This window comes from Patiria miniata, unplaced genomic scaffold, assembly GCF_015706575.1.
Source record: "Patiria miniata isolate m_02_andy unplaced genomic scaffold, ASM1570657v1 HiC_scaffold_13, whole genome shotgun sequence".
NCBI lineage: Eukaryota > Metazoa > Echinodermata > Asteroidea > Valvatida > Asterinidae > Patiria > Patiria miniata.
The window spans coordinates 2,353,100-2,371,647 of record NW_024037051.1 but is presented as its reverse complement, the minus strand read 5'-3'; the positions used below and the strand labels follow the sequence as shown (position 1 = coordinate 2,371,647).

The following is an 18,548-nucleotide window of genomic DNA, read 5'->3' as shown; positions in this document are numbered from 1 at the left end:
ATACCACAATTTAAAAAAACATTAAAAATCATCGACAATTTTTTCATCTGGCGCGGCGGGGACGTACATGGCATAATTCACTTAAAAATTGCAGGTTTGTGCTCTGATGTGTTGTACTTATATTGATTATGAATTAATGAAGAGTTATGGGCTCAAAACCTGATTGAAATGGCGAAGCTGAGTTTATTTATAAAGAAAGCGTGATGCCTGAAAAAATGACCAGCGTAGCCTTGACGGGCTTGTGCGCCCACCCCGTACCGTGTGTGAAGCTGCTGCTAAGCTGAATGCCGCACGCGCATTGAGCAGTTGACAATGTGGTTCAGCAGTACCAACCAGTAATATGAGGGCGGTGTTCAGTGCAGTGATAGAGCGCTGACATCTCCGTGTAAAAAAATAATAATCATTTTTTATGAAAAAAAGTAAAACTGCTGCAAACTGCTGCAATCATTTTTTATGTCACTAATGAGAATTAAGACTGAGTCCCACATTTTCGGGTTAGGCTAGACATAGCCCTAGCTGGAGTTACCCAGCCCTGAGTTTTATCATTGGGTTGTCTATTAGGGCTGGAGCGAATTTTTCTCGTAACTTGTAGTATAGGCAAAATTTTTTGGAAAATGTTCAATTTTGTCCCCGTTACACTAGCTGGAGTTACCCAGCCCTGAGTTTTATCATTGGGTTGTCTATTAGGGCTGGAGCGCATTTTTCTCAAAACTTGTAGTATTTGCAAAAAAAATTTGGAAAATGTTCAATTTTGTCCCCGTTACACACCAAACTTGCCTGGAATAACCATTACACAGGTCCTTGAAGTAAAAAACGATCCACGATGAAGATTCAGCCTACAATTGCAGTGAAAACAGGAGGAATAACCGCTAACTATCTCTGTCAACTACTCGTTTTTGCCGGCTGCGCTGGCTGTTGGCATGACGTCACGCGGAAGCGTAACACCCGATGACTGTTTTATGCCCTAGTATAAGGTTTACCACTCGCATCACAGCTTTGGTACTGGAACCGCAACCAATAGTGCATGAAACAGTCATCGGGTGTTACGCTTCCGCGTGACGTCATGCGCCAACAGCCAGCGCAGCCGGCAAAACGAGTAGTTGACAGCGATCGCTCTCTGTGCCTGTTAATCGACCGCCATTCATTGTACACAATTTTTTTTGTGCACAAACCAATAGCGGTCCTGGCCAATCCAGCAAGGTTGTCAAGTTAGCGGTTATTCCTCCTGTTTTCACTGCAATTGTAGGCTGAATCTTCATCGTGGATCGTTTTTTACTTCAAGGACCTGTGTAATGGTTATTCCAGGCAAGTTTGGGGTGAGTTGCAGTTGCAATTAGTGTGTAACGGGGACAAAATTGAACATTTTCCAAATTTTTTTTGCAAATACTACAAGTTTTGAGAAAAATGCGCTCCAGCCCTAATAGACAACCCAATGATAAAACTCAGGGCTGGGTAACTCCAGCTACCGTTACACACTAATTGCAACTGCAACTCACCCCAAACTTGCCTGAAATAACCATTACCACTGATTACACAGGTCCTTGAAGTAAAAAACGATCCACGATAAAGATTCAGCCTACAATTGCAGTGAAAACAGGAGGAATAACCGCTAACTTGACAACCTTGCTGGATTGGCCAGGACCGCAATTGGTTTGTGCACACAAAAAATTGTGTACAATGAATGGCGGTCGATTAACAGGCACAGAGAGCGATCGCTGTCAACTACTTGTTTTTTGCCGGCTGCGCTGGCTGTTGGCGCATGACGTCATGCCGAAGCGTAACACCCGATGACTGTTTCATGCACTATTGGTTGCGGTTCCAGTACCAAAGCTGTGATGCGAGTGGTAAACCTTATATTAGTGCATGAAACAGTCATCGGGTGTTACGCTTGTACATGTAGTTTATCATATAAATTAGGCCCTACTATTGAATAATACATTTTGATGGGGGGGGGGGGGGGCAGACTGAATGCAGTAATCAGGTAGTTTAGGACACATCAATTTTTTACAAGTTCTGTTCACAAATCAACTTAAGCTACATGTAGCTGATGATCAAGATGGTATCTTACTAATTCTTAGCGAATTTGGGACTCTACTGTGCATACATGTGTCAGAAATGTGATTGTTGTTTTACACATACATAATGGAATATAATTAACTGAAATTTTTAAAAGACCTGTATCGAGATGCCATTGATGAAGACAGGTTTTGTGACTTAAATCAAAGATGCCTTGTCAACATGTATATCACAGAGAAATAAAGACTTGCCGCCATTGAGGGCGCCCTATGCAAGGGCTCTGTTGGTGTCGGAAAACATTCATCATCGTTCATGTACACGTTGTGTACACTGTCGCGTAAATCATGTCCTCTGTGTTTTCTATTTAGAAATGGCAAGCAAGACCAATTGGTGGCCTTGCTGTGTGAGTGTGCTACTCCTCGCCGTGGTCTTGGGATTAGCGGCTGTCCATTGGCAAAAACAAAGTGAATTTAACACCTTCATGGAAGAACATGGCTTGATGCAGCACGGATCTGTATTCTCCAATGCCGGTAGGTACATGTACATCATCTATAGACCTACTTTAAAACAACAGTCCATCATAATACTGGCGTATTATTGTTGAAAAACATACTTGGTTGAAAGATAGTAAGTGGACTAAACTCCCTGTGAAATTAATCTTTCTGGCAAGCTATCATTTTGAAGTAATCAACAAAAGAAGGCCTTTCCAACAGTACGTCTTAAGACGCACCGTAGGAAAATTTAAATTAGTAGTTCGTTTTGTTATTCGGCGCAGCGCGCGCAAGGCACTGGCACGACGCACAGGCGCGCGCGGTTGCTATAATTCGTCGGATCAGTGCGCGACATCGCGTATAGCTGCAATTCAAAACATGATTCAGAAACTTTTGATTTGAAATTGAGATCCTAGCACATGTAGAATGCTGTTTTTCTCGGAATATACAGCTGAAGCTGAGCTGAAACTTCATCAGGTTAGTTGTTCAGTATCCTTCATTAGATTTTGAACACTTTTGTTGCTTCAAACGAACAAAATGCACAAATTACAAATGATTGACTATATCTTTAATTAGGCAACTATATCACTTTTGGAATTGGTTACGATTCTGTCCAGAGTCTCGGAATTGACTTTCTTCCACAAAGGAGAAGGCCTTAATGAAATTCATTCAACTAATTCAATTAATGAACTGTCAGTTCAACCTGTATCAACTCAATAACTAAGTTATTTTCACAAAATATAAGTAACAACAGGCTACTTTAAAGGGGTGAGGCATCATTCGAAAAAGCTGGGCTAGGTTGGGAGCACTTATCTGTCAAAAACAGTCACTTGGTTGATTTTGACTGAAAAGACAACTTGGTACAGTTTAAACAACACGTATCACAGACAAACTTGTTACTAGAGTCTAAAGCGGTGGTCACATCTTACGGTCATTAACGTAGTTGAACGTAGTTCATTTGACCGTAGTTGACCGTAGTGTAACAACGGTCAACTAGGGTGAAGTAGGGTCGAAGTAGGTTCAAAATTGGCAAAAGAGCAAATATAAAGAACGGTTTAGTAGGGTGAAGTACATGCAACTACTGTCGACTACGTTGATCTGCGGTCAAATCGGCTAGGGTTAACTAGGGTTAAACTACGTCAACTACGTTGAATTACGGTCGAACTACGTGTGAACTACGTGCTACTATGGTCAACTAGGGTCAACTACATTGTACTACGGTAAAAGCTCGCGACCGCGTCTACGTAGTGTGGGTCGGCCACGGCATGGGGACAGCCATTGCGCTTTGAGAAGTCAGAAGGACAAGACTGCTGTTTGTTATCTGAACTTTTCTTCTTCTTTTTTTCTCATTCACCCTAGTTAACCCTACTTATCGCACTAAACCGTACTGTGACCGTACTGTGAACGTACTTCAAACGTAGTTGACCGTACCTCGACCGTAGTGCCATGGTTACTACGGTCAACTAGGGTCAACTACGGTCAACACTACGGTCAAGTAGGGTCAACTAGGGTCAACTAGGGTCCACTAGGGTTAACAATGTACATACTAGGATCACAGTACGGTATAGACATTCACGCTGACCGTAGAAATATTTTCAACATGTTGAAAACTGTTGGGCTAACTACGGCCAAATCATGGCAGAAAACCAAATTTGCAAATTGCTACGAGCAGAAATCAGAAATTGCGTTAACGACCAAACCAAATTACGAATTAATACGAGCAGCAATCGGAAATTGCGTTTACGACCAAACCAAATTTCTGAATTTTTTCTACTAGCAGAATATCGGAAATTGCGTTAACGACCAAACCAAATTTCCGAATTTCTACTAGCAGAAATCGGAAATTGCGTTAATGACCAAACCAAATTTCCGAATTTCTACTAGCAGAAAATCGGAAATTGCATTCATCAGTGTTTCCCCTGGCTAATGAACTGAGCGAGGTGGTAACAATTCAAGTTGATGATTGAAACAAAATTTTCAGTCTGCAAACTGAAAAGAATGCAGCGCTCACAAAAATGCGCGATGATTCCAAAACACATCGAAATTGTGAGTTCTTGATACATGGAGGTAAAGGAAAATGCTCATATATTACACAAAATGAAAATTTTTCAATTGATATTTCCTTTTTTGCCAATCTTCACAGTGAGGTGGTGATATTGGCAAAAATTGAGCGAGGTGGTCACTGAAAGTAGCAAGGTGGGCCACCTCACGTTTGAATGGGCAGGGGAAACACTGGCATTCATGAAGAAAACCAAATTTCAGAATTTAAACTAGCAGAAAAAAAAATGGTATGAACATTTGATACCCAACAAAATTGGAATCATTGGCATGTGTTTCTGTTTTCCGGAACTCCTGTGTCGGAAGTAGGGTGAAGAATGAATCATAACTTCATGTATAACTGATGCTGTTTTTTGCGTCTGTGGGCTGGTCGATTGATTGTGATAATAGGTGTACCAACATTATGGTTCTGTGTTGCTATGGCGTTCTTTGATGAACGTCTTCAATGCAATAGAGATGTGTTTGATGATCTTTGTCAATGTAAAAAAAAACACCAACAGTCTGCTGATGAGGGTTTCTTACCCAAAATCAGTTATGGAGTAGCCCAAAAAATCTAATCCCATTTTCCGCTAACAAATTCCACCTTGCAGGCGTGGATCCGGGGGGAGGGTGGGGGGGGGGGGTCCCCCCCCCCAGCTCTGTCAAAAAACATTTTCATAGAAATTCATTAAAAATAATGCGAACCCCCCCCCTGCTCTGACACCCCCCCCCCCAAATAAAATGATAATAGTTCCGCTTTCATAATTGGCGGGTTTGAACAGTGCCCCATTGAAAGTATGGTACGAGCCCTCCCCCCCTCCCCCTTGGCCAAGTGTCCGGACAAGAAACCTGTCTACATTTCAGTAATGATTTGCTGACAAACCCGCCCCCCCCCCTCCACCCCTGCCTTGATTGAATTTAAATAGTAAAACAAAATTGAAATTTGGTTTATGGTATCAAAAGTTCATTTTTCTGCTAGTGGAAATTCGGAAATTTGGTTTGGTCGTAAACGCAATTTCCGATTTTCTGCTCATAGAAATTCAAAAATTTGGTTTGTACACTTTTCGACCGCCTGTGTACAAGAAACTATAAAAATCCTTATTTTTTGATAATTAATAGCTATAAGCAAAGCAGTGAAGTAAATTTGTATAGACTGGACACATGACCGTTGTAGACCAATGAAATTATAGTATCAAGGACACATAACAAGAAGAAGGTTATTACATGTATCATGTAAGGTGACTCACTATTTTCGTCGTATTTACTCTTTAACAGTAGGTCTTATCATCATTAAAATGTGTAATTGCTTGCTGATAATAAAATTATTTTCACCTGCACAATGCAAGTCATCTATGGCGTCACAGATTTGACAGATTAGACTGTAGGCCTACTGCATTCTTGTTAAAAGTTCTTCCGCAAATTGATCTTTGAACTAATCAGTCAACCTTCATAATTATTGCCAGTGTTGTATCAGGGAGGGGGGGGGGGTTTCGCCAGTGCCTCATTACAGCTACTACTGAATACCCAACCTAACAACCCCCTCCAAACAAACAAACAAACAAACAAACAAAACAAACAAACACCCCAACAAACAAAATATGGGGCCACAAAAACTCTAAATATGACTGGTTATTGGCCTGATATTGACACTAAGGGAACTAGATTCATCTACACTTTATACTTTTTTCAGAACAGATGTTTTCTCGAAAGCAGATTCCGAATTTGAATTCATTGTATTATACATGTAAATCCTGGCAATGAGTCAGATATGCATACAGAGTTGCATTGCATGCCTCTGGCAAAACAAATGGGGCCTTGACAGTATGGCACACTTGACACATGTAGAGAATTGTACATTGTAATAATGTATTGCATTATTCAATGCAAAGACCCCAGTTGGCATGATGGGGGATTTTTACTTTGTCTTTGTCGCTTTATTTTACCGGTGCACACATTTGTTGTTAGTTAACATTTGATTCCTGAACAAAAAAGGCAGATACCGGTAGTGTACAAATATTTTTTGGCAATGCGTACATAATTTCATAGAAACGTGATTTTTTTTTTTTTTTTTTTTGAATAGTTTTGATTTTTAATATTTTTATTCAAAAAGTTGGTTTGAACTTTAAGTAACTCCTAAAAATTTCATTTCACGAGAGAAAAATACTCCCCATTCCTGCAATTACAATGTATGCAGAATACATGTAAATTATGCGTACCGGTATGAATTATAAATGCAGCTTTGACAGCATGTCAAGCATGTATTCTGAGCACTATCTGATTATGCAATAGGTATACATGTAGTGTAATTCATGCCCTGATCTTCTCTAATTGGATACAGTCAGTGACAATGTAACCTAATTACAGTGTATACATGTACATGTTGTATACTGCACAACAAATTATCAGTGCAGCCTGGCATGCCTGATACATGTATGTGGATACTCATGTTTTATGTGTGTACTGACTTGCACTTGTACACAGCACAGTATGTGCACACAAGCACATACACACGTACATGTACCGGTGGGCCTGTACATTGACACTGGGTCTAATGTACAGCCTGTCCCCCAAAAAATGCTGCAAGCAGAAACGGGCTCTGTGTCCTTGGAATATTGAACAATGAATGATGCTTAGGTCTATATAATGTTAAACCTGGGATATTCAGCTTTCAAATGCTATTTGTTTTATCAAGTTTGCTTTTGCCAAACCAGAGATATGGTCCGTTGAACACAAACACTCAAAAATCAATTTGTGCCGCTTTCTATACATTCTGACATTGTTAGGCCTAATAATGACATGACAAGACATGGCACCTGTTCAAATCCGACTTCAATTGAGTGTCGCAATTCCAGAAGATATGTTTTTATTATGATGATTTGGAGAGTGTGTTACAAATAATGAAAAGAACATTATACTATGAATAACAAAAGTGTTTCCTCACCTATTCATTACTAATTGTTTTTCTGCACGAATACATATTCTTTTTCTGCACGAATGCATAAAAAAAAAAAAAAAACATAATACTGGCAATACTGCTGTTTATAGTATCAACTTACGGAAAGTGACAAATTGAAAATTGAGCGTCTGTTTTCAACGGACCATATCTCTGGTTTGGCAAAAGCAAAATTGATAAAACAAATAGCATTTGAAAGCTGAATATCCCAGGTTTAACATTATATTTAAGCATCATGAAACATTTTTCAGTATTCCGAGGACACGGAGCCCGTTTCTGCTTGCCACTGTTTTTTGGGGACAGACTGTATTTGTGTACCTCTTTTGAATTGCAGGAAAAAACGATGATCTCATTCTTAGCTTGAGATCCAACTTGTATGTTAAATACATAGGGTAAACTGGGGTAAAAACGCCCACTTGACTTGTTTCCACTGCTAGTAAAAAATGACAAGATGAATTGTTCAATGGAATATATTTTTAATAAGTACAATGTAGATAAAAACTGATAATAAAAAGAATTAAATTCACTAACATATTTGAAGGGTACGTAGGTGCTGTTGAAAAAAATATTTAAAAAAAAGTTTTAAAAAATGGCCATCGAAGGTTTAGCCTATATCGCTTAAAATTATTTTATAAAAAAAAGTATCTTATATTTTTATTATTCTTTAGTTGATATATATTAAGAAGGGTTAATAACATAATTATAAATGATTACAATATTAAAATCTATTTTAATATTTGCTTAATAATGTTTTTTGAGTGGGCGTTTTTACCCCGGGCAAAATCAGGGGTCTCGGGGTAAAAACGCCCAGTACTTTCCTTAAAATAAAACTCTGTTGCAGCCTCATTTTTCTTCAAAAACCTCACTGTTAGAACTTTCTACAGCATTATGTTTGTTGTATGAGTAAGTATTAGCTATAAGAGTCCCACTACATAAATATTAAACAGTCAGGCGCGGATACAGAGGGGGGGTTTTGGGGGTCAAACCCCCCCCCCCCCCAGCTCTGTCAAAAAAAAAAAATTATCATACAAATTCCTAAAAAAAAAGTCGAAACCCCCCCCCCCCCCTGCTGTGACACCCAAACAAAAATGATACTGGTATAATGTCCACCTGTTCGAAATACGGTACATCATTCTGTAATCTAGTGTTAATAATCGTCGAATTTGAACAGCCCCCCCCCCCCTCCCCCCCCCCCCCCACCAGTTTTTGATTTTACGGAGGCAAAGTGTCCGGAGAAAAAAAAAACCTGTGTACATTTTCAGATTTTTTTGCTGATGAATCCCCCCCCCCCCTTGCGAAAACTCCTGGATCCGAACCTGACAGTGTATTGCGTGAAGTGGGGAGACCTTAGGCGGTATCACTACCGGTAACTGACGTCTTGAAGTGGCAAGGAATCTGGCATTTGTTTAGTGGCGAATGCCGTGGGTCTATGATATGTGAGCAGATTCGCTGATTAATTAGGCAAGACCCGCCTCTTGACCTCCTAGATTTTGACCAGTCAGAGGGCGCTTTCTATATCGGGTCTTCGGTCATTCACCGTTGCGCGTCATAGACAATGGATTAAAAAGCCCTGCGTCACGCACTCTGTTACCATGTTACGCGATAACGCGCCTGGCTGTTGTTGCATTACAAAACACTGCATTCGAATTGACCAATCAAACGTTAAGTCCTGATTTGGGAATGAAATGACGTCACGATTTAGTAAAGTCGACTCCGATTGGCTGAGGCGTGAGATCGCATAAATCTGCATGCTTTGATATATCAGACGTCAGACAGGAGTCTGGGCTCCGTGGATAACGGGTGATACTCAGACTAGCATTTATTAGGGAATGCTCTAGAAATCATGAGCTCATGGTATTTTCTCAAGAAAAAAAAACAACACCTTTATGGTGGTTTGAGTGTACTTTTAATAAGTAAAAATGAATAGAAATGGCTCTAAGACCCAACTGGACCGGTTTCTACTCTCATGCTATAATAGCAGAGCTTCATCAGTAGTAAGCCAAATCCAGTGTTTTATATTCGGCTAAATTAGTCATGTCAAATGTTAGGGTGCATAGATACACATAAGTGCATCTAATAACATTTTGTGTGAACCTTGTAATGAGTTCAATTCCGGTTATTGATAAACCTTGATTTGACAAGTACACCTTTAAGATTTTTGGCCTTTTATAGGCAGGAATTGGTTCGCTGGGAAACAGATTGCATACATGTAATTTCAGGTGTTCCGGAATTACATGCCAGTCTTTCAGCAATACTTTTGTTAGCTGCTGGGTTTTGATGTGTGGTGTGTAGATTATCTTGAAGACTAGAGATAGTTCTTTTGGTCGTGTTTCATTCATGATGTATTGCTCACAGATTTCAAATTGTATGTCTTTTATGACTGGCAATTTCCTCTTTCTTGTGGTTACAGAGTAGAAGTTTCTCCATGAACGCATTTCTTTTCTCTAAGAAATACAAATGTACATGTCTTGTTGTCACAGAAATGTGCGTATCTTAGTACCGTAGTTCTCCTTTGATAAATCCTTAGGTTACCAGCAGTAGGCTAGAAGCACACATACAAAAATACCTAATAACATGGAACCACATGTATGATTTGGCTAAACAAGATTGAAATAGATTTTTCAATATTGGCAGGTCTGATCATTAAACCTACAAGTTTATTATGGGCGAATTATGTACGCTAATGTTCCACTTCCTTCCACATAAAAATACCTGTTTCAAATGATCAAGTTTGTAGTTATAATTAACCAGTTGTGTTTGAAAAGTTATTTGTATTTGATGAAGTATCCCTCCATATTAAATTAATTACAAAAATATGACTATACTACAGGGAAACCTGTGGTATAGCATTTTTTTTTTTTATAAATGTGGGCGGGCGTTTTTACCCCGAGGCCCGGGTAAAAACGCCCGCCAAACTTCCTCTCGAAAAGGGGGGAAAATTTCCCCTTATCAATATAATGACCATGATATTATATTTGCACCTGATAGAGGAGACATGTATTGCATAAAACCACACATTTATTTCTTGGTGTCTCCAAGTACTACTGAGATATTTAACAAAAACCTAAAAATCGGGCGTTTTTACCCCAGTTTACCCTACATGTCCCTTGTCAATGCTTGTCAGTTTGATAATACCAACGTGACAATAATGAGCACCCAATGGGACATGATTGTATAAAAAAGTATGTATTTCAGGATTATTCCCTCAAACTGGGACCTGCATGAAGATACAAACATTTAAATGTGATCTTCTTTCCATGTTTCATGGGCAATAAAAAACTGTGAACAGGTGAATGAGTGCAGTGGATCAGAAATACAAAATATCAAAAATATATTAAAATTAAATTTAATTGTGTTAGATTTGTGTGTGGATATATTTGATATTCAAATTACATCTCCATCACATGGTTAATAAATCTTTAATTCTAATATTCAATTTTTTAAAATTTTATTTCTTCAATGGATCGTGTTCAAGTTAACATCTTCAAAATTGAAAGATTGTAAATTTGTGTGAGCAGATGAAGATGTTGGATATTTTACTCAACTCCGATTTTGCCCGCAAATAGTTTTACATTTTCAACTTTTTTTTGTTTTGTACAATGTAATTGACTAAACCCGTTTACATCTTCAAAATTGAGAGATAGTTAATTTTTGTAGAAAAATTGACGTGCTGAATCTTTAAGAACATTCTAAGTACTCTGACATGGCTGATATCGTCGTCTCAGGAATGTTTCTTGTCTGAATTGACCTTTCCTGTGACAGGGATCAACTACCTGGAGCAGTTTGCCTCGCCGAGTCTGTTGGAGCACAAAGCCTTCAAGGAGATCTCCCAGGCGGAGAGAAACAAAATCTACGGAGTCTCGGAGAAGCTGGCCTCCTCCCTGCTCCTCCTCCAGTGGCTGGAGTCACGGCAACTGCAGCATCACCATGGCGATGTTCAGATATGGCTGGATGAGCACAAACAGCAAGGGCATCACTGGTAAGGCATACCCATACACATCCGTTCAGAAATGATTATTTAGGATGATTTTTATGACACTTGTTTTGAAGGAGACAAAAACGTGTTTGCTTGAGTACTTTTTTTTATTGCTGGGATTACATGTATATTCAAATAAACCTGAACAGAAATTGAATGGTTGAGTTGGAGGTTAAAACATTTGATGGCAAATTGTGTTTTATTACCCATTGTTGAAGTATGCTCCATAATTTATTTCATCCCGAAAGGAGCAAATATATTTCTTTGTTTTATTTTCATCGTTGTTAATAACGTAAATATAGAAGCGATAGGGCCTACACTGTGCTTTGTACATTTACTACATTATACAGGGTATAAAAGAAGTTGACCGGGATTGGTGATATTTTTCAAAACAAACAAATGACAATCAAAAGTTCAGTAAAGCATATATTTAACAAGCACTCTCTCCTGCTTATTAGAAAAAAGAATGAAACAAATTGATCATTCCTAAGAGGAGTTACATGTACGGTATGTCTATTTTAATAAAGGTACTCATTTTGCAAGCTGTCCACGGAATACTTGAACAAACAAATGTAAAGTAAGCATTTTAGCTGTGTACATTAACATTCCATGGACAGCTACAAACATGAGTGCTTTCAGTAAAACAGGCATAACTTCTCTTAGGAATGATCAATTTGTTTCATTCTTTTTTCAGATAAGCAAAAAAGAATGCTTGTTTAATATGTGCTTCACTGGGGTTTTGAGTGTCATTTGTTTGTTTTGAAAAACATCACCAATCCCGGTCGACTTCTTTTTGACTCACCCTGTATTGCCTTGAATCTGATCATGTTTCTATCAGTCTGTGTTCATTTGCCCCTCTTGCATACACTTATTGTGGATTTGTGCGCATGAATTGTGCAAACATGTTTGTGAGTTTTTCATTGATTGAATGATTTATGTACAGGGTACATGTGGGTTTAGCATAGGGGACGTTTTGTTGCATCTTTTACAAAATATAAATATTTGTTTGACCTTTGGTGCATACGTGTAGCTGTGGTAGGTGATTGGTACTAGTTGAGTCATAGCACCTTCTGCTTTGCCTTGGGTGCTGTGCACCCCTCGGATGTTAAAAGTGTCATGTCCCACATCACAGCAGTCAACAATTATTAAAGATATAGTCCATCATTTGTAATTTGTGCATTTTCTTTGTTTGAAGCAACAAAAGTGTTCAAAATCTAATGAAGGATACTGAACAACTAACCTGATGAACTTTCAGCTCAGCTTCAGCTGTACATTCCGAGAAAAACAGCATTCTAGGATCTCAATTTCAATTCAAAAGTTGCTGAATCATGTTTTGAATTGGGCCTGAATTCAGCGTCCGAGACACGTTCTCACTGAGCCGATTGCAGCTATACGCGATGTCGCGCACTGATCCGATGAATTATAGCAACCACACGCGCGTGTGTGTCGTGCCAATGCTTGCGCGCGCTTCACCGCATAACAAAACGAACTACCAATTAAAATTTTCCTACGGTGCGTCTTAAGACGCACCGTTGGAAAGGCCTTCTATCGTTGATTACTTCAAAATGACAGCTTGCCAGAAAGAATAATTTCACAGGGAGTTTAGTCCACTAACTATCTTTCAACCAAGTATGTTTTTCAACAATAATACACCAGTTACTTTTCGGATGGCTGCAAATGATGGACTATAGCTTTCAATATTTTCAATACGCTGCAAATTGTAACGCTTGGTTTGTTTCACAGAATTTACCTATCACGTGTATTGCCCTTGACAGAATAAGACCAGTCAGGAAAAAAAAAAATCCAAAAATTAGGATTTTGCAAATGTTGTAGCTCCTTTACGATGTGTCCTGAAGTCACATTTTTCCACAAAATGTTACTTGCATGCTCTATCCACTCTGTGCGTGAAAAAGAGAGGGCGTTTTTTAAACCACTTTTGAAACCCCATGGACGGGACACAACACGTACATGCGTACTGGTTCGCACGCTTATAGCGCAAATACGCATGACTACTTTTATTCTAAATGTGGACAAAGCAACAGTGTCTTTGCGTGAGCATCAGGCAGCATCAGCAGTGTCTCTCCCATTGGTCTCCCCCAACTCTCCCTTTCTTACCGATGAGGGAAAAGATACTTTTAGTTATAAGGGTGTAGCTGTCCTTTTGAAAGGTGCAAAGTAAACTAAGGGAACAAGTCTTTCCTCTTTTCCTTATTCTCAAAGGAGCGTCAAGTTTGGCTATGCCGGTGTGAGACAGCTTGCCATGCTCACACAGGAAGAGACTACAACATTGGTCACATACCTGAAGACAACTGAGTTTGAAACCTACTTGCTGAGGGAAGGCATTAAGGAACTCGCAGGTGATGACAACTGGAAGAGACTGATCTTGAATCCAACCTTCTCCAGTCTACAGAAAATGAAGGAGTTTTTCATTTTTGGTAAGTAGATGCAGGCTAGGTGTTTGTAATCCGTTTATTTACAGACTAATTTGTTTTTGCATTGGCCATAACAGTAAACTGTTTTTACTTATGCTAAGTAAAAACAAGTTAGTGTTCTTGTAGTTTGAGAAATTTCAGAATTTGAAATCCAACATGTTATTGCTTTCAGTGCACAAATTCTGTGTTTATTTTGTATAAACCTGTGCGCATGATGAAACGTCGGGCTCAAAGTCAGCAAGCTTTCATTTTTAACAAATTGGTCCACAACAAGTACAGGTAAATGGAAATGGGTCAACTCGTACCCGAGTCAACTCGTACCCGAGTCAACTCGTACCCGAGTCAACTCGTACCCGAGTCAACTCGTACCCGAGTCAACTCGTACCCGAGTCAACTCGTACCCGAGTCAACTCGTACCCGAGTCAACTCGTACCCGAGTCAACTCGTACCCGAGTCAACTCGTACCCGAGTCAACTCGTACCCGAGTCAACTCGTACCCCAAAATTGACACCCAAGTCAAGTCGTACCCGAGTTAGGTCGTACCCGAGTCAAGTCGTACCCCAGTCAACTCGTACCCGAGTCAAGTCGTACCCGAGTTGACTCGTACCCGAGTCAACTCGTACCCGCAGCTCAAAATAGTTGACAATTTTCGAAAAGAAAATCAGTGAAACGAACGAAAGATCGGAGGGATATGGCCGGTTGTCCGTGCACGGTGACATCGTTTGTGCCGAGCCTGTGCGCGCACTCGCTGGTCAACGTGGTCGTACCGTGCACAGTGACATCGTTTTTGCCGGGCCCGTGCGCGCACTCGCCGGTCCACGTGGTCGTCCGTGCACGGTGACATCGTTTTTGCCGGGCCTGTGCGCGCACTCATCGGCCAAAGCATGGAGGAAGGAAGAGTATGCATGCTTTTATCAATTTATTTTATTTTTATATTACAGATGATCCTGTGGTTTTCCGATGAACCATTTTCTGCTGCTCAAACCGATCGATCGGATGGTCTGTCGCACAGTTCATGATGAATCGAATCGGATGTCAAGTTTCGAGGACGAAACCCGATTAGCTCAGTTTTGTTTAAGATAATAAAACTTTCTCTTGCACTTGAATTACAATTTGCTAATGTCAAACAATCTTTCACACCCAAGGATCAACTAACAAATTGGTCCCCTAAAACTTATAGAAAGAGCATCTCTGAATGAAACGAGCCACCATTTTCCTTTATCGTGTTTACTTCCTTGATGCCTCAAATGCAAATAATTAAAAATCCTACATTTCTGTTACCAAAATAATATTCTAGTTGAACTTATCGCAGAAACTTTATTTAAGCTGCACAAGATTTTTTTTACGACATTTACCGAACTAATTGTACAAAAAATGACCCACATATTAAAGAATCATTATAAATTAAATAACGATGTCCGTGTGACTCTTTTAAGTTTCCTGTAATATATTTTCTCTTCAGATTTGTACTTTCAGGGCCCCCAATCTTCCCAAAGAGATTTGTGCCATGTACAGTTTTTATTCAATAAATGATGCCAAAAATGGAGTGAGTGAACGTTGAAAAATATTACTTTTACATTACAAAATTCATTTTTTAATAGCAGCTTTCTTTAAAAAAAAAAGGTCTTAAATACTAAATTCGTAAAAAGAAAACTATGCCCTTAAAACACGTTCGACCAAACAAAAAAAAGACGTGGCAGTTTGCACAGTCACTCCGCAATCTCAGTGATCCAGGGTCTCTGAAAAAAAGAAAGAAAAAGCATCATTACTAAGAGAAAATACTACACAAATTTTAAAATAACACATGTGATGATCTGGATGAAAAGTGTAATTTACCGTTTATCAGCGAGGGCTCCGTCGACTCGCGAGTACCACACTGATGCCGTTTTGAAAATGTTCTCCGCGCGGTACCCGTCCGTTCGCGATGAAGCCCTTGCCGATGAACGGTACATTTTCCCGTTTCATCCAGATTGTCATCAACATTTGATACCACCGCCTTCAACTAATCCTTGAACTTTATTTGTATTTCTGGCAGCGTAACTACTATTTCTCAGTCGCCGTTTTTGAGGGTAAAATCGGAAGTTTTGTTAACCATCCATCCGTACTTCCAAACTAAAAAAGGAGGGGAGTACGAGTTGACCTGGGTGCGAGTTGACCCGGGTACGAGTTGACTTGGGTACGAGTTAACCTGGGTACGAGTTAACTCGGGTACGAGTTAACCTGGGTACGAGTTGACTCGGGTACGAGTTGACTCGGGTACGAGTTGACTCGGGTACGAGTTGACGCGGGTACGAGTTGACTCGGGTACGAGTTGACTCGGGTACGAGTTGACTCGGGTACGAGTTGACTCGGGTACGAGTTGACTCGGGTACGAGTTGACTCGGGTACGAGTTGACTCGGGTACGAGTTGACTCGGGTACGAGTTGGCTCGGGTACGAGTTGGCTCGGGTACGAGTTGGCTCGGGTACGAGTTGGCTCGGGTACGAGTTGGCTCGGGTACGAGTTGGCTCGGGTACGAGTTGGCTCGGGTACGAGTTGGCCTTGAGTTTTTTTCCCCCCGAACGACATCCGAATGGGGTGTACACTATGACGTTTGGGGTGTACACTATGGCGAACCCTAGCACATACGAACTTGGCCTATGCATCGTGCGGGAATTTGCACGCCTGCGCACTTGCAGTCATTTTTAGAAAAATATGTCGGTGACTTGCCTACGTCACAGACAACCCGAACGTTTGCGGGTCAATCCAGGTCAATTCCCGCGCGGACCATCTATTTTTGAACCGATCGATATTGCGGTCGGCCGATATGTAATCAGATACGTTCCCACGCCACGGCAAGGCACTATGCATACATGCTGCATACAAATGCGTATACGTGTATGTACATGTATTGGATGATCCAGGGGATCGGCAAGCTTCAAGTTCAAGTCAATTTTTTAAAATCGTAGTTTGACTTTGACTTGAAGCTTCACTTTATTTTTGACCGAAATGCAATGGATTACATGAATATTCAAAGTTACATAATAATACAGCAATTATGAAAGACCGTTTAGATTCCTACATCATTTGTTGTGAATTAGCCACTGGAAAACACAGTATCGTATTTAAGTTTAATAACTTTTCAAAATCTGCACCTGTGGTTTTTACGACGATGGAAAAAAATCATTTTAAATTTTTTTTTTCCTTTTTTCCCCCGGCATATTTTTAAAGTTATATTTCTTTGTCATAGTGCTAGCCCAGGGCGGATAAGCATCGGGTCTTTTTGCTGTCAGTCTTTATGTTATCATTTTAAAAATTATTATGTTTTTACAGGCATATTTTATTCATAGGTTAATTTAAATGTAAGTTATACTGTTGTCAGTTCTTGCATGCTGTTTTTACTGTTTTTACTCTTTGATTTTACGCCAGGACAAGAATGTGTTTGTTTTTAACTTAGATGACTAATAAAAATACGAATATGAACTTGTTCACCACTTGTCAATAATGTCGAGAAGTTATAACGGCATGAAAATAAAAGGAAATACACTTGATGCCAACTTCACGAAAGGGGTAGATCATGGGGGCAATTCCAAAGAGTCGTCAAAGAACAGACGCAAAACAAACATTCCAGATCATCAAAAACTCGTTCTTTAAAAATCGAATCAAAGTAAGTAAGCAGTAACCAGTAAGCATGACAAGTCTTTTAAAAAAAATTGTTTTGAAATTTTTGAATCAAATTGCAAGAAGTTTTCAGCGTTTCCACGGAGGGACTAAATTATCAGTCCAAAAATCATACCTTTTTTCAAAATTCTTGTTCCGGCTGAAATTGGTAAATGCACACAACGAACATTTTTTGGAAAGAAGTCTGGGTCAAAATCAGATAAAATCAACGAAATCATAACAATCAATGTTGAGAAAACTTCACCCGAATGTCTTTTGATTTTTCACGAAGAGACAAATTCGTGCAAAGGGGGGAATGGGTATCGGCAATTTGCCCAAAACAACAAGTGTGTGGGATTCAGTTTTCACGACTAGACAAACATCTATGGGGATTAGTTTCGATACCGGTACCTCACAATTGTTGTTCCATTATTCTGTAATTGGTACATCTTTGAAGTTTCATCTGTGTTTCAAAAATTAGTCAGTAGTAGGCGAATGTTTATTCCAAATCGTGACCAACTTAAAACCCCTTTCTGACAACCACTGCAAGTTCAACGGGTGCATTATGTTATACCTGTTCCCCAAACCTAACCCTAACCATTAGACCCTAACACCTATTGCGGCAAATTCACCTCTTCGTGAAAACACTGACAAATTGGAATAAGCGAAATCTCGATAAAGTCAACACTGATAACTCAAAACTTGAAATTCAAAACCATCCCTCCGTGGTCAAAGAAAACTGCACTGAGTACTACGAAATAAAACAATATATATAGCCTATACCCTGATTAGCCGAAATTTCGAGTTGTTCCGTAGCTGCATGGGAGGCTATACTATCAAGGTTGGGGCCATAAAATTATATCGCAAGTCCGACTCCTCCGATGATAAACCCGGACCCCCGCCACGCGCCCCCCGCCTAATATAAGGCTCAATATATGGGCCTTATATAAGATTTTGCCGGACTTGGGGCCTATATGCGTCTGACCTATGAGGCTTAGCAGAGC

The 18,548-nt window shown here is 39.8% G+C and overlaps 1 protein-coding gene across 1 annotated transcript; it reads left to right on the top strand.

Annotated features, from left to right (window-relative positions):
* Positions 1–14: 14 nt before the first annotated feature.
* LOC119719667 lies at positions 15–13,908 on the top strand (the record flags this gene model as incomplete). Its single annotated transcript, XM_038189168.1, is given in 4 exon segments — positions 15–94; positions 2,385–2,546; positions 11,260–11,476; positions 13,694–13,908. Coding segments are annotated over 3 exon segments (592 nt in total), but the record flags the coding sequence as incomplete, so codon positions are not given.
* Positions 13,909–18,548: the final 4,640 nt, after the last annotated feature.